The following is a 16803-nucleotide window of genomic DNA, read 5'->3' as shown; positions in this document are numbered from 1 at the left end:
TCACCTGTATATCTTCTTCTGTGAAGTGTATGCTCAGTTCCTTAGCCCATTTATTAATTGGTTTCTTTGTATTTTTAGTGTAAAGTTTTTAAAGTTCTTAATAAATTTTGGAGGTTAATGCTCTATCTGAAGTGTGTGAAAAAAAAAAGTAAGTCCAAATCTTCATCCTGTTGGCTTAGGACCAGATTTCATTAACAAGACTCCTAGAGCACAAGAAATGAAAGCAAGGATCATAAATGGGATGGATTCAAATTCAAAAAACTATTTCTCAGCAAATAAAACATTCAATATGTGAAAAGAGAGCAAGGGTGGGAGACAATCTTTTCTACATGCATTTCACATATAGCACTAGTCCCCAAATTTATAAACAACTTTAAAACTTTACACCAAAAATACAAACAACCCAAACATTTTCTTATTGGTGGCTTTGAGGCATAGAAATTCTGATTTTGATAAAGCCCAACATATCTATTTTTGCTTTTTACTACTCATATGTTTGGTGTCAGATGCAAAAATCCATTGCAGAATTCAAGACAATGAAGTCATTTCTCTGTTTCCTTCCAAGAACTTTATGTTTTTAAACCATTACATTAAAACCATTGAACATTTTCAAATTACTTTTTGTATATATTGTGCCTTCCAAAAGGGGTCTTCTACTCAATAAGCAGTCTTTCAGAAGTGCAGGAGAGGTAAAATACTCCCCAAAAAGAGGAGAAAAGGAGTTAATCACCACCAGATGGCCTTCAAGAAATGCTAAAGAGAGTTGTTGCTCGGGGTAGCAAAATGTGAACGAGTTTGTAGAAAGCAGGCTAATGAGTTAACCAAATACTCTGAAAGTGTATCAAACTCACCAGTAAAACATCTCAAATTCAGAATATTCTAATACTCCCCACAGGGCTATGTAAATCATATTTACATATATTTTTACGTATTTTTATATATTTACATATATTTTTAGTATGAAGATTAAAAAATAAATTATTAATATACTGTTAACTAAAATAATATGTTAAGGCAAATGAAATATAAAAGGACAGCTTCCTTTTATGAATACATCAAAATGAACTCAATAATATTGAAGACCATAGTGCAGTAAGGAAAGACACACAGGAGCAGGCAAGAGAAAGGAAAGGCGCTGGGGTTAAAATGGAACACACTGAGCTTTATGTATTTGTCAATGTGTCCAAATGAACTCCACCATTATATATAACAATGACGCCATAATAGAGAAGACACACAAATGGAAAACTGGTGTATAAAAATGTTCGGCATCTCTAATAATCAGACTAATGCAACAAAAACCACAGTGAGATATCACCTTGCCCCAAATAGAGTGGCCACTATCATAAATACAAAAGGAAACTGGGGTTGACCAGCACCTGCTGAGCACTATTGGCAGGAACTAAGTTAGTGCAGTCACCACAGAACACAGTATGGAGGTGGACCATGCCACCCAATCACCTGGAAGTCCTCTTCTTGGACCACAAATCACCTAACGTGCTATCCCTCTTTGTTCTAAGGATGAATGGAAAAGTTAAAGCAAGTTACCATACTTTATTAAAAAAATGAAAAATAGAATTACCATAGGATCCAACAGCACCACCTCTGCATTTATATACCAATGATATGGAATCAGTATGTCAAGATACATGCCCAGTCCCTTTGTCAAGACATCATTACTCACAACATCCAAGACATGAAATCAACCCAAATGTTCATCATCAGATGATCAGAAAGAAAATGTGATCAAAAACACTGGAAAGAAAGAAAGAAAACAGGAAATTCTACCTACTCTGTCATGGAACTTGGAGGACTTCATGTTTAGAGGAAGAGCCAAGCACACAAAGAGAAATGCTGCATGAGCTCATGCACAGGTGGACTCCAAATGAATCTGACTCATAGGCACAGAATGAAGTGGTGGCTGTCAGAAGTCATAAGCTGAGGACCTTGGTAGCTTGGAGATGGCCATGAAATCTCAGGGAGGCAAGAGAAGTAACGCCATGAAATCTCTTGCAAATCTGATTAGTGTTGTTAATAATAGTAATTGTGAACCAGAGAAAAGGTGGAAAGAAAACATACAGAATGGGCAAGTATTATCAAAATGCACAGCAAAAAGGACCAAGTATTCAAAATATGTTCAAATCAAACACAAAAATATGAGCTAGATATTTACAGAAGAGTAAAGGATTGAAAAGAATACTTCTCCACAGAAAACCACAACTCTCCAACAACCATAAGCAGAGATGCTCCATCAGTCACAGAGAAAGGGACATCAGAAGCACAGGGACATGCCACTTGTCATCCACGGGGAGACTGTGAGTATCTTTTTTTTTCATTATTGAAAAAACAGAACCTTTCTAAATTTGCATCAGTGTTTGCTCTACAGAAGAAACTGTAATGACTTCATATAAAACAGTAATGTTTTAAAAATTATTTAAAAAATATGATCATTATATTTAATTTTAATATTAGCTATGATATAGAAATAATAGCATTCTTATTATTATTTTCTTATTAGTTATATAAAATATCAAGATACACCCTGACAGAATCACAAAAACATGGAGCACAGCCCACTCCAATTCAGTCCCCAGCACTCCCCCTCCCAACTCCCCTTCACTGATACCTCTTCAATCCATTTGTAGTTAACTTTTTAAAAACTAGTGTCCTGTGGATACACCCAATTTCGGGGCTAACCATGCCATATTCATGCATGCACATACACAAGTTCAGTCAGAATCAGTCCACTGTTCTTCCCTTTCCCCAACCCTTCTTCCTCCTCCTCAATCAGTTTCATCTCCTCTACTGATCTTACCTCTGTTTTGGTGAAATCTCCTTCCCCATCCCCTATTTTTTAAGAAAAAAAATTATAGGCAAAATGTGATGTTATAACCTGAGAAATTGTGGTAAATGTAAAATATATCAGCCACTCTTAAAAACATTTTGGTGATTCCTCAAAAATATGACCCTGTAATTATCACATGATTCTGTATTCTCACTCACACAAATATTCCCCAAAGGACTTAAAAATGCTTAAACAAATAAATGCACATGAAGACAGATAGCAGCATTATTTAAAATACCCAAAAGATGAACATTACCCAAATGGACACCAATGGATGAGTGGATGAACAACTTCTGTGTATTCATACAATAGATATTACTCAGCCAAAAGAAGGAAGGAATTGGGTTAACTTTAAAAGTGAAAGAGTTCAAAAAAAGAAAGGAGGGAATAAGGGAGCGAAATCAGAAAACAAGAAAGAAGGAAGAAGAAAGAAGAAAGAAAGAAAGAAAGAAAGAAAGAAAGAAAGAAAGAAAGAAAACATCAGGAGTCACAATGGACATACCCACATCTGAGACTTCCCCTTGGCTATCACAATGAACCCAATGATCAAACCACTGTCAAGGTATATTCCAGCTGTTAGGTCTAAAATCCAAGCCATCTTATGAAAAGTAAGGATACTGCAAGGTTAGAATCAATCTTAATCTAACAGTCTCCCTGTTCAGAAATAGGGTGAATTAGAGAAAATATCTCAAAAAAGTGTTTTTAAAAAAGAATAAACAAAGTTACATGTCTAAAAGCAATAAGCATGATTTTGATATGGTAAGCAATTTGCCTTGATTGTATTCTTTCATTCCATTATCACCAAGGAAAATATGAAAATGATCAAGTTAAAAAATATTAACATTTAAAAAATATTAACATTTAAAAGGATAATTTTTAGTTTTAATTTATTTTAGATGACACTCAATTGTATATCTCAATGGGCTAAATGTGATGGGTGTTTTGATAAAGGACACATTGCAGAAACAGTAAATCAGGGTTATTAGCATAGACAGCACCTCAAATTTCCATTATTTCCTGTGGTTAGAAAATTGAAAATCATTAAGAGGATACTTTTGAGGCAACCATGTCAGTCTTATATGTTAGGTGATTTAAATATCAAGTTAGGGCTGGAAGCAGAGGCACACACTTGTAATCCCAGCTATACTAGTGCTGAGGCAGGCCAATTGTAAGTTTGAGGACAGCTACAGCTTAGCTAGTCGCTGTCTCAAAATGAAAAATGAAAAGGGTTGATAATGTAGCTCATGGTAAAGCACCCCTGGGTTCAATCCCTAATAATCAAAAAAAAAAAAAAGAAAGAAATTAGAAATATAAGGAATACTTATAAGAAACCTGATGAAAACATGGAACTTTAAGGACCATGCATACAGAGGAAATAATGTAAAAGGGGGTTGTTGAAGAGAAACAAGTAAAATATCATACAAACAAAAGTCTTTTCAACTTTTGGGGATGGGAAAATGAAGTATGTGTTTTAGGGAGGACACTGAAATTCACATCATTTGATGAAGGGGTACACAACATCACTGTAGTGCTGAGGATCCAAGTTCTGAGGTCAGTGATCCATCAAGGACAAGAAGTTGCTCTGCTGAGGAGTCTCCCCAGGGCCCCCTTCACATCCTTGTTCCTCAGGCTGTAGATGAAGGGGTTCAGCATGGGGGTGACCACAGTGTACATTACTGAAATGACTGTGCTTTTCCTGGAAGAATAAGTCACAGCAGCACTGAGGTAAAACCCAAGTCCTGTTTCATAGAACAAGGAGACCATGCAGAGGTGGGAGCTACAGGTGGAAAATGCTTTATACTTGCTCTCAAAGGAGGACATCCTCACTAAGGTGGAGACAATCTGAAAGTAAGAGAAGAGGATCCCTGTCATAGGAATCACACAAAGCAGGGCAGTCGCCACATAGGGGAAGATGTTATTGATAAAGGCATCAAAGCCAGCCACCATGAGAAGCTGAGCCAGTTCACAGAAGAAATGAGAAATTTCAGTGCCTATGGAGAAGGACAGTTGATTCAGCAGCAGAATATGAATCAGGGAGATCCAGAACATGAGGAGCCAAGACATCAGAACCAGGAGGACACAGAGTCAGGGATTCATGGTGACTGTGTAGTTCTAGGGGTAACAGATGGCCACAAAGTGGTCAAAGGCCATCACAGTAGGAAATTATATACTCCAAGAAAAATAATAAAAATACACTTGAGAGAGGCATTCTGTGTAGGAGATGCCTTTGCTCTGTGAATGGGTGTTCACCAGCATCTTGGGGATGGTGGTAGAAGTGAAACGGAAGTCTACAAAGGACAGGTTGGAGAGGAAGAAGTACATGGGGGTGTGGAGGTGGGAGTCAGAGCTGACAGCCAGGAGGATGAGCAGGTTCCCAAGCACAGTGACCAGGTACATGGACAGGAACAGTCCAAAGAGGATGGGTTGTAGATCTGGATCCTTTGACCGTCCCAGGAGGAGGAATTGTGATATGGCTGTGTGTTTCTCTGCTCCCATGTATCTAGTTTACCTTGTGGGTAAAAGGTGGAGAGAAGTAACATTCCAGGTCAGCCAAGGGGCAACTGAGGTAGCTGCCACTTTACAATATGACTCTTTGGTGAACACCCACACTGCTCATTCTCTAAGCCCCACCATACCTATTGAACATGGACTTTCAGGTCCACCTTTATTTCATGACTTGACATTTTCCAGGAATGTGCATTAGTTCCTAGAGGATTGTTTATCATATTTAAAAAAAATATGAATGTCTTTACTTCCTTGATTGTGAAATTTTAAAGTGTCTGTATATATGGTAGAATTCCAATAAGTCATAGTTGTGACTTATATAATTATTACTGATTATTATTAAAATCTTCCTATAAAATCTAGGATAAATAATTTGGATATGTATCTTCTCACAAGATATAGAAGAGTTGTGATTTAGATATTGGCTTCTTGAATCCAACAACCTGGAATGGAGTTTTGGTCTACCTGCTTATAATGAGTGTGACCTTGAGAAAGTTATTTAAACTCTCTTAGCTGAAATTACCTCACCTCCCCACCAGGGACTCAAAATGTTCACTGTATAGTTGAAGAGGGAATTTCAGTGAGATGAGGATTGTAACTTTTCTGCTGCAGTTCCTGGGGCATAAAAAGGCATGACATAAATGTGAGCTTTCACTTTGTACATCACAATAAGTGTGTCTGCATGGCTGTCATCTATCAATAAATATCCTTCTTAACCTGTGGCAGCCCACAAGGTCAAAGTTGTGATCACTAAAAATACAACAGGTTTCTTACCTCTTTTGAGCTCCACAGAGCATTTCTAGTTAATGAAGATCTTCTGGATCCTTCCTTCAGACAATGATGCCTGAATGGTGAATTCTTCTAAGAAGAGGAAAAACATGGGGACTACACAGATAAGTGGAGAAAACAAAGGCACATCCATTAGAATGCATGCAAGGAGTGTGTGACTGTGTGTGCTCCTGTGTGTACATGGTGGAGTGGTATGTATTGTGTTAAAAGCTTAGTTAAATGGCAGAATATAGTTGATGACCTAGATTTCAATTATTCAAGGTTTCTCTATCTCAAACCATCTAAAATATTCAGGATATATGTAAGTGTTAATAACTTTCACCTTTTCCATAATAAAAATATGGTCAGCAGAATGGGAGTAAGTAAAAACAGCAGTGAGAACCAATTTATGATGGAAAGTGAATAGAAGAGTCTTCTTTGAAATAGGAATGTGTTGGCTCAGAGAGGAAGTATATTTTAAAGAACTGCTAGTATGAGAAAGGCAACTGAACTGAGTGTTGAACATCAGAAATACCTATGTAATTTGCAGGAGAATGGATATATGAGAGAGCATTGTGTTAAAAAATCCAAAGGTCATATGTTTTCTCTCATATGTGGAAGCCAGAAAGAAATGTTTGGAAAAGATCTCATAGAAACAGAAATGAGAACACTAGGGTATATAAAGGGGGTAAGAGGGATGGAGGAGCTGAGGGAAACAGAGGAATAGAACTGATCAAATTATGTTTTGTGCATGTGTGGAAATGTAACAATGAATCCTAATATTATGTATAATTTTCTTCACCTATAAAAATTTTAAAAAATGTAACTACAATATGGGTAGATGCCATTTGGGGACATTAAGGTGAGATGATTCCTGCAAGAATATAGAACTAATAAGAGCTATCTGTAAGTCAAAATTGCCATTAAAAGTAGAGTATATAACAGAAAAATAAAATAAAATGTGGAACAAATTTTACAATATCTCATGTGTAAAGATTTTGAAGTGCGCTTGTTGAATAAACAATTACATGTAGGAAATGTGACAGGAGCCAACAGCTTATGGGAAGAGTGGGTAAGAGTTGGAGAATCTCCAGGAAACAACTCTTATTAGAGAGAAGATCTACATTCCAAAGGCTGAAAGAAGGAATCAGAACAAGAGCAAGGAAATGCAGGTCTGGGTGGGCACTGAGTTTCTTAAAGGGACAGGGATCCCCCTTCACAGACTGAAGAAATAAGTGAGCTTCCCATACGCAATAAGTATATACAATTTTATCTGACAATTTGAATAATGTGAATGCCAAATGATCCTTAAAGTCCCTATGTATTCTTCTAAGGAGGTAGAGCACAGAAATACTGATCCTGAGATTGGTTCCTTATAGAAATTAACATTGCTTAGAGTAAACCTCGTGATGCTAAAATCAAACCAAACACTTTTTCCTCAATGGAACTAAATTGGTGTCACTCCATATTACCTCCATAGAAACAAAATTGACTGAACAATTTCCACTCTGCCTACCTCTTTGTACCTCAAGGGAGCTGCATTTTTTGGAGGACAGAAAGACAACGCAGTGATTAATGAGGAGCTCTGAGAATTGAAACTTTGAGGTGCCAGAAACTATAAATGTGCCACGTTGTCCCTCAAATGTTAATTCTGTGAACTCAGCCCTCATATGAACCCTTGTGGGCTTCCTGGGGACAGATCATGGAGAAAGCCTCAGTGATAGTCATCGAGAGAGTCACTGTGTCCCACTGAGTCTTGTGGAATCAGAAGGAAAAGAGGAGAGAACATGGGTACTGGGCTTTGCCTCTAGAAAATGATACTGGGGAGCCTCCTATTTATGTTGTCAATGCAGTGAGTTCCTGTACTTTGGAAGAACTTTATTTTCCATTGTCTCTTCCAGCTATTCTGTTTCCTTTTCTTACTCTTTCGATTACAGACTCTCTTTCCAATGAGAATTATATTCTGGTGAGTCCCAAACTTGTCACCACGCTTTCCTATGAATTCCAGGCTCTTGTGAGACTTCCTGCATCTAATTCTTTATTGGATGGTTTCTCACTGAGCATCTATTATGCAGAAGGTTTTGTGCACTTTGTTCAAAATTTGTTGAAATTTTCTATGGTATTTTGCAACTATTTTTTACTGACAGATTGACCTACTGAGAACTTTTGTTAATTTATATTATTGTAGTTGTCATTTCACGTTAGGGTCACAACATCTATCAATAAAGTCATTATTTAGGGCATTTTATAATCAGTCCATTTCCTCTTTTCATGTGTCAATCCCTCTAAATTCTCAGAGAAATATGAAATGACTTAAGTTGGAGGGAACTGCCTAGGCACATTCATGAATTTAACACAAATACACTCTAGTGTTCTAATAGAAGAACACCTGTTGACTATGGTTTGAGAACAATCACTCTGTACTGTTAGGAAAATGTATTTGGTGTCTTTGTTGACCAGTAGCCCCATCCCTGGAAGCTAATCACATAAATGGCTGTTGTATTGTCTCAAATTCAACTTTTCTATTTTGATCATGAATTCAATTTATATTCACCTATTTTCATCATGATTTATGTCAACAAACATCCTTATGTTAAGAAAGCTTACATTCTTAGAATTGGTATTACCTTATCATCATGTATTATTTTTTAATAGATAGACGCACATTTTATTTAACTCTTTTTAGGCACTAGAACCACTTTTACATCTTTATTTCCATTTAATGATACACTAAGTACATGCATATATTTTAATGTTTTTATTAGTGCACTGCAGTTTTACATGATAGTAGGGTTCATTTTGACCTAAATATGCATGGAATATAATTCACTCCATTTCAATGCCCTTCTTCTCCTGCTGTCCCTTTCCTCTACTCTCCTGATCTTCTAATCTGACCATGGGCCTCATACACCCCATCCCTCCTAGCTGGTCCTCTGCTCCCCATCACTCTGGTTGGCCCTGTTCTAACCTCATTCTTTACCAAGCTCACAACCACACTTTCTGGTTCTTTTAGCCTGGGTTATTTCCTGACCCTTACCTCCTCTGATTAGCAATGACCCATCCTTCTCTCAGGCTGGCATTACTCCTTCAGAGACGACCCTCCTACCCATCTTCACAGACCAAATTGTTCCTCAACAAGGATTTTCTCCTTGAACTAATTGACAACCTTTAGGCCTTCAAATACTGACACTTTTATTTTTTATCCTGAAGAATGTAAAAAAAAAATTTTAAATCTTTAATTTGCATTTTAATGTTTATAGGATAATTCTAATTCTTGAATAGTTTAAATCAATTTCTTCAAACATATTTTTGCCAACATCTGCTGATTTTACACACTACCCACCCACTCCAGACCAACGACACAGATTCCCTTCTGTGTCTTCTTTATGGTTTTAACTGAAGTGTGCTTTTTTTTCCTCTTATCTATGCAGTACACAATGTCTTTCCTCTTCTTGGAAGAACTCACCAAAGATATTCTCTGGAAGAATGAAACATAAAGGTCTTCATTATTTAGAAGTGCTGTATGGCAGTTAAAAGAGGTAATAACCTGCTGTGTTTATAATGATCAGAATTCCATCCATGTTAGCTATCACAGTTGAGGGGATGCTGATCAGTGCAAGAGAGTAAAGATTCACTGAGACTTTAAGAAGAGAAGCTCACACTTATGAAATGCCCATAGTAACACAGGAACCACAGAAAAATTGCATCATCTCATCTGTCTGACTCAAAAACCCAATTTTTATATAACTCTGGACTGTCCTTTGGAGAGATGGACATCCAAAATAATTATAATAAACAGTATTAGAGTGATAATGATTATAATAAGAGATATTATTTATTGAGACTCCTACTTTGAAAACAGACATTTTAAAATCTTACAACATGAACATAATAACCACATTTTCAAAAGGAAATATTCACCATATTAAGAATTAACTGTTACATCACTATGAAGTGTCAGGGTGGTTTGTGTAAAATATCCATGTATAATCACCAATGCAGAGAAGCATGGAGATTATCAAGGAAAAGACAGGAAATTTCAACTATTTTGGAAAGGTCAAATCAAATAAAAAATTAGTTTATGCCCATAATTTCAAATGGCACAATTAGAGTAAAAGTGTTTACAACATACGAAGAGAAGAAATTTCTGCTACATGAAAGGAAGTGTAAACAATCACACACATTTAAAAGGAAAAGGGGGGGAGGGGAAAATTCTATGAAAATAGAAGGGAGATCAGTGGAGCAGATGAGTGGGAGGAGGGACAGGGGAGGGGAAGAAATGTAAAATGAAATTGACCAAATTATTCTCTCCACATATACAAATGTACTACAGGGAATTTCCCTTCCTTGTATGCCTATAAAGCCCGAATTAAAAATTTTTAAAAAATATGTAAATCAATAGAAGGAAGACCAGGAGAGTAGAGGAAGAGCAATGGGGTTGGAGAGACTGGGAGGTGTAGGGGAAGTACTGGGGACTGAAGTGGAAAAAATTATAATCCATCCTTGTATGATTATCTCAAATTGCATCCCAAAATTTTCTGTAACTAAAAATACATAAAGGGACATGGCTTGCCCCTTGGCTGAGCGAACCACTGTTATACTGAGAATTCACTAAAGGGGCTTCCTTCCAAGGGGTGAGATAGTTAAGTGGTAACTAGCCAAGGTGCCAGTGGGCTAGGCAGCCACCGTGCTTTTACACCTCTTCCAGCAGATACACCAGCTACATGGAAGTGGAGAACCACACAGTACTATCCCAATTCCTCCTCCTGGGCCTGTCGGAGGACCCAGAACTGCAGCCCATCCTCTTTGGACTGTTCCTGTCCATGTACCTGGTCACAGTGCTTGGGAACCTGCTCATCATCCTGGCTGTCAGTTCTGACTCCCACCTCCACACCCCCATGTACTTCTTTCTCTCCAACCTGTCCTTGATTGATATCTGCTTCACATCTACCATAATTCCAAAGATGCTGGTGAACATTCATGCACATAGCAAAGAGATTTCCTACTTAGAATGCCTCACTCAAGTATATTTCTTCATGATTTTTGTTGGAATGGATGATATGCTACTGACCATCATGGCATATGACCGGTTTGTGTCCATCTGCTACCCTCTAAAATACACAGTCATTATGAATCCCCGGCACTGTGTCCTCCTGGTTTTGATGTGTTGGCTCATTATGTTATGTTTCTCCCTGACTCATATTCTACTGCTGAAGCAACTGACCTTCTCCATTGGCACTGAAATTCCTCATTTCTTCTGTGAGGTGGCTCAACTTTTCAAGGTGGCCAGCTCTGATGCCCTCATCGGCATCATTATTATGTATGTTTCAACTTCCCTGGTGATTGTGTTTCCTGTCACTGGGATCCCCTACTCCTACTCTCAGATTGTCTCCACCTTAATGAGGATGTCCTCCTCTCTGAGCAAGTATAAAGCATTTTCCACCTGTGGGTCCCACCTATGTGTGGTCTCCTTGTTCTATGGAACAGCACTTGGGGTTTACCTGAGTTCTGCTGTGGTCCATTCTCCACAGGGAAGCACAATTGCTTCAGTGATGTACACTGTGGTCACCCCCATGCTGAACCCCTTTGTCTATAGCCTGAGGAACAAGGATGTGAAGGGGGCCCTTGGGAGACTCCTCAGCAGAGCAGCCTCTTGTTCTTGAGGGACGGTGTGTACTCTTAAGGTGAACGTGGATATCAATATCCTGGCTCTTTTTCTCCACTAATTGACATGCTTAATTACCTATATCCTCAAAGTACCTATGATTTTTCTTCCACATATATTTGTATTTGTTTTTCTTCTCAAAATCTGCCTCTGTAGTTCCTTTTGAACATTTCTTCCCTATATGTGGTCCTTAAAGTTTTAAGTTTGGAATGTTTTCTTGCAGACAGTCCTGTGATTTCCAGCATGATTTAAACACCTACATTATGTGCTGACATGGTGTTCTATCAATCTATTGCTTGATTTTTCATGTTCTTCACCTTGATTTGCTTCTTTCTTGTTTTCCCTAGAAGGAGTGGCAATAAGGTCAAAGTGCTCACCATCTCAGGACTCTGCTTCTCTTTCTACATGTAGAAATTTATTTAATCCCAAAAATATTTATATGAGGTATTTTTTCTCATTCAGTGTCTGGAAGGAAGACCATGAGGTCATGCTCCACAATAACCTCGGACCTGAGTCCATCCCACTTTTTGTAAGAACATTTTGGCTGTATGTATTTTTATGTATTTGTGTCATTTCTCTTATTGATAGACATCAAAGTTATTCCACGTGGTGAGAGAATAAATATGATTTTTATTTTTTAAATATTCTGACTCTTATTTTGTGGCCTAAGAGACCACCTATTCTGAAGGCCATTTCCCCTGCCATGGAGATGAATGTGAATTATGTTGCTCTTGGACAAAGTGATCTATAAATGTCTGCAAGGTGCCTTTGTTCTATACCACATTTTAACCTACAAGTTTCTGTGCTGATCTTTTGTCTGAATGATCTGTCCATTGATGAAAGTGTGTTGTCTAATTTCCTCATATGCTAAAATATGTTATTAGTATAATGGAGTCAATCTCTCCCTGTATCTAATATATGCTTTTTATATATGGGTGATCCTGCTTTGGATATATTTCTATTTATAAATCTTTGATCATTTGCTGAGTTGATTCTTCCATCATCATAGAATTAACTTCCTTTTTTCTTTTAACAATTTTTGGCTTAATGACTTTTCTCTGATAGCAGTCTTTGTGCTATGAGCATAATTTGTCCTGTGTGCTATTGGCTCTACCTGTGTGGAATAAGTTATTTCTTTCCCTTCCTTTTCAATCTCTTGTGTCTTTTCTGGGGGTGAACCCAGAGGCACTTAACCACCTAACCACATCCCCAGCCCTTTTTATTGTTTTAATTTTAGACTGGGTCTCCCTAAATTGTTTAGGGCCTCATTAAGTTGCTGAGGCTGGCTTTGAACTTGCAATCCTCCAGCTTCAGCCTGCCAAGTCCCTGGGATTACAGGCATGTGCCACCACACCCAGATCAATCTCTCCTGACTTTACTAGTAAGATGAGTTTCTTGGGTTTTGGAAGAGGGTTGCCCTTTCAACCAACTTATATCTTTCTGTTTCATTCATTCAGCTAGTCTATACTTTGTGTGTATTGCTTTGGACTGATCCAAGGACCTTGAACATGTTAGGAAAATGTCTACCAGTGAGATACATCTCCAAATCCTCTTACTTTTCATTATTGAGACAGGGTCTCACTAAGTTTCTCAGAGTGCTCTCAAATTATAATCCTCCTGCCTCAGCCTCCTGAGTAGTTAGAATTATGCATATGCACCACTGTATTTGCTTAACCCATACCTTTTAATGGAATAATATAATTTATTTGCATTCATAGGAGTAGAAGAGAAGAGAAAATATTCATTTTATACTCAGGGTTTCCTCTTTACAGGAAGCTTGACTGTACTCTGTGTTTTCATTATGAAGTTTCAGAGATGGTAATATAAAATGTCACTTTTAAAATTGACACAAAAGATTGTACATATTTATGGGTTACCATGTGTTATTTTGATGCACATGTATATAGGGTAATGTTCAAATTAGGGTAAGCATATCATACATTTATCACTGCTTTGTAGTGAATACATCCAAAATTCTTTCTTTGATGTTTTTGCTATTATTTAAAGAAACCAACCTGTGTTTTTTATTTCTAAAAATGTTTTGCCTAAATTGTGTAAATAAGGGAGAATTATACAATCTATAAAAAGAATCTGATGCAATTTCTATTTGTGCAATTCAGATTTTTTTGTCTCTAAAGGGTTTCCTATTTTATTCTTTATCTTACTTTCCTGTAGTTTGGGGTATTATGCACTGGTGATTTATGTTTTTTGACAATATAAATAACAATTCAATTCTAGTTTTTTTTTTCCCAAAGTGATATGTGTTGGAATAAAATAAAGTTCAATTCTTGATACTGTCATTGTTGACACTCTACTCCCTTCAAATGTTTCACAACAAGGATAGAATCAGGGATTGGCCAGAGTTGCAGCCATCTCATGGCTTCCCTGGAGAAGATCTGTTTTTGACCCAACTCACCTGGTCACAGGAGGATTTAGGTCCTTTCAGAATGATGGAAAGAGGCCTCTCTCAGTTCCTTTCCACAGGAACATGTGGGGAATTTCAAAAATAGCAGATGACTTCTGTTGGTACCAGCAAGTAGGTGACAGAGCCCAAAAGGGCCAGGTCTAGCCCATTATCAAGACACTGGCCCCTAAGCACCCCAAGATGGTGGAAATGTCCCTCTGATTCCCAGCGTGGTCCCCCAACCACCAAGCCAATAGCCACTCAGTTCAATTTCCCTACAGAACACCTGGCAGATGGGCGACCTACCTCTCCTCTATACTGGATATTTCTACCCACTCCTGCACCAGGAGTCAAAAACATCCACCCTGGTTCTCTTCCAGCCAGAGTCTCACACATCACAATGAGCTGAAGTCTTTCTGTTCCCAGTCACAGCAAGGACAACCAGTGGCTTCGGATTTGGACACTTTGAGAATGTGCTCCTCTCACTCTATAATGCAAGCCAGTGGACGGCACCTGTGTTCTCACCTAGTGAAGTCATCAATAAGATTTACATTTATACTGCCATTTTCAAAGTTGATAAAATAGACTGCATGGGAATTATGATCTTGGAAACCTCCCACATTCTACCCATGAGGCCCTCATGGCTCATGGTGACATGTTCAGTCATCAATGTGTCATTGAGGACATGTTTAAACCTGAACTCATGAACCATTGAGTTGGATAAGTAAGAGAGGATGCTGTTTACCTGTGCATGAAAAAATTTTGAAATCAAATTTGCCAGGAGCATGAAATCAAGTAGGAGGAGTTCAGAGCTGGATTAGTTGGGGAAATGCTTGATATAAAGAACTTTGAATACATTTTGATGGTAGCAATTTTAATATTAAATAACAGTTATTTCAAAGTGAACAAATTGAATCAGACACTAGAATCCCCACCATGATGTAATTTAAAAGAACATCTTGAATGAAACTAAAAAGAGCTATGTTTGTGCAGTAAATGAGTCATTTGGTTTGTGCTCTTCTTAATTTTCCTCCAGTGTTCCTCATGGAAGAAAAATGACCCTGACTTCAGAATCTTTGATGTACATAAATTTCTACCCTCATATTTTTACAATTAATTATTTGTAGAACTTTTTCAATCTCAGTCCTCATTTCATAATTCTTTATCTTGCAAATACTCAGAAATCTAGATCCTTTAATAGTCCTGATAAAACACAAACAAACCTTATATTTTATCTCAGACAAGTGCTTAGAGATCTCTTTGTTTGGTTTTGACTTCTGGCAAGGAAAGAAGTTACTGGATGTATGGATGTCAGATTGTCTCTACCTTTTCTTGGAAAACAGTAAATGATTTCTCCAATGCACACTGAATATGGAACCAGTGAAAAAGGGAAGCAGGATTCTTTCCAAAGACTGGAAGTCTAGCAGAGTAATGGCAGAGATAAGACTCATCTCTGTTTTGCATATTGTTAAGCAGATGGTTCACCATCTGTATTATTCAAAGTTCTCCAGAGGAGAGGAACCAGTAGGGTTCTTGTGTGTATAGATAAATGAGAGATAAGAGATGCGCTAATCTTGGTCCTTACTGAGTTAATATTTGAGTGCAAAAATAAATGATTTCAATTACCTGCTGTTGATCTAAAGAAAGAATCATTGTGTAAACATAAAAGTACAATTCCCTGTCAGTCACTCAGGATAAGGCACTACTGGATGTCAATCATCAGCATTAGTGTAGTTGATGATATTTGTGTTCACTATTTCCCTACCAGTTGTGTACATTATCTGCTTTATCCTTGAGTTCCTTCAACTAAGTACCATTAAAAATGAAGAATTTGATGTTCCAAGAGGTCAAATCTTTGTTACAATTCACTCAGCTAATAATTTCCAGCTAATGATGAAAATCAAATTCAGTTTGGAAAGTCCACATATTGATAATCCATTAGCTTTCCTTTATCCATTAATATGGACTAAATATGGTTCTGATCAGTACATTTTATTTTATATTCTGAAAGAGCTTTTCAATTAAGTGATTTTATTATCACAATACTGTATATGTGAAAGTTAAACATGTTTTCTATCACACTTAATGTCACATAGTTTGTAATATCAAGTTACTTATATATTCTGAGAATGAACATTTGAAACTAAATCCTTTGATGTAATAATCAGAGTTATCACTGATGTAATTATAATTTGAGGGTTATACTGTATACTGTAATTATATAATTTGAGGGTTATATACATTAAAGTTTGGTCTCACGTGCCCTTAAATCTCCCAAAGGATCCTCAGTAGCTCAAATAATAGTCATTCCTTATATTTCTGCCCAACAAACTCTAAATGAAAGACGGAATGCAGGATTTGGTTTCACTATTATAGGAGCATGTTAACCTATTACTGAAAACAGATAAAAATTATCCCTTTGTTTAAATGGACTGTCAATCACTGGGTTATCTAATAGCTCCCTATGTTTGCAATGCTCTACCCTTCCAACCCACAACAAGTTATTCCTCACATTCAAACACACATTACGTCAATTCCCTTTCCTATACGGGGCAGAGGCATCTTACTCAAATCACAAATGTCTATGGCGTCACCTTTTCTATAGGGCCCTCTGTG

At 37.3% G+C, this 16803-nt stretch overlaps 1 protein-coding gene across 3 annotated transcripts; it reads left to right on the top strand.

Annotated features, from left to right (window-relative positions):
- The first annotated feature begins 1224 nt into the window (after positions 1 to 1224).
- On the top strand, positions 1225 to 13915 carry LOC124969600 (olfactory receptor 7D4-like). 3 transcript variants are annotated; one of them, XM_047532645.1, is made up of 3 exons: positions 1225 to 2315; positions 9550 to 9657; positions 10827 to 13915. In XM_047532645.1, the coding sequence occupies exon 3, from the start codon at positions 10843 to 10845 to the stop codon at positions 11779 to 11781; it is 939 nt and encodes a 312-aa protein (XP_047388601.1). In that variant the 5' UTR covers positions 1225 to 2315; positions 9550 to 9657; positions 10827 to 10842; the 3' UTR covers positions 11782 to 13915. The 3 variants fall into 3 exon arrangements, with proteins under 3 accessions (XP_047388601.1, XP_047388602.1, XP_047388603.1); XM_047532646.1 differs by lacking the exon at positions 1225 to 2315 and having other exon boundaries at positions 8690 to 9657; XM_047532647.1 differs by lacking the exon at positions 1225 to 2315 and having other exon boundaries at positions 9589 to 9657; positions 10830 to 13915.
- The last annotated feature ends 2888 nt before the right edge of the window (positions 13916 to 16803 follow it).

Source organism: Sciurus carolinensis, chromosome 17 (assembly GCF_902686445.1).
Source record: "Sciurus carolinensis chromosome 17, mSciCar1.2, whole genome shotgun sequence".
Classification (NCBI taxonomy): domain Eukaryota; kingdom Metazoa; phylum Chordata; class Mammalia; order Rodentia; family Sciuridae; genus Sciurus; species Sciurus carolinensis.
Note: the sequence above shows the minus strand (reverse complement) of the source record. Positions and strands in the feature narration are given on the sequence as shown.

What these genes read in the sequence shown, in the direction of transcription:
- LOC124969600 (XM_047532645.1), top strand. Translation starts at nt 10,843, where the DNA reads ATGGAAGTGGAGAACCACACAGTACTATCCCAATTCCTCCTCCTGGGC.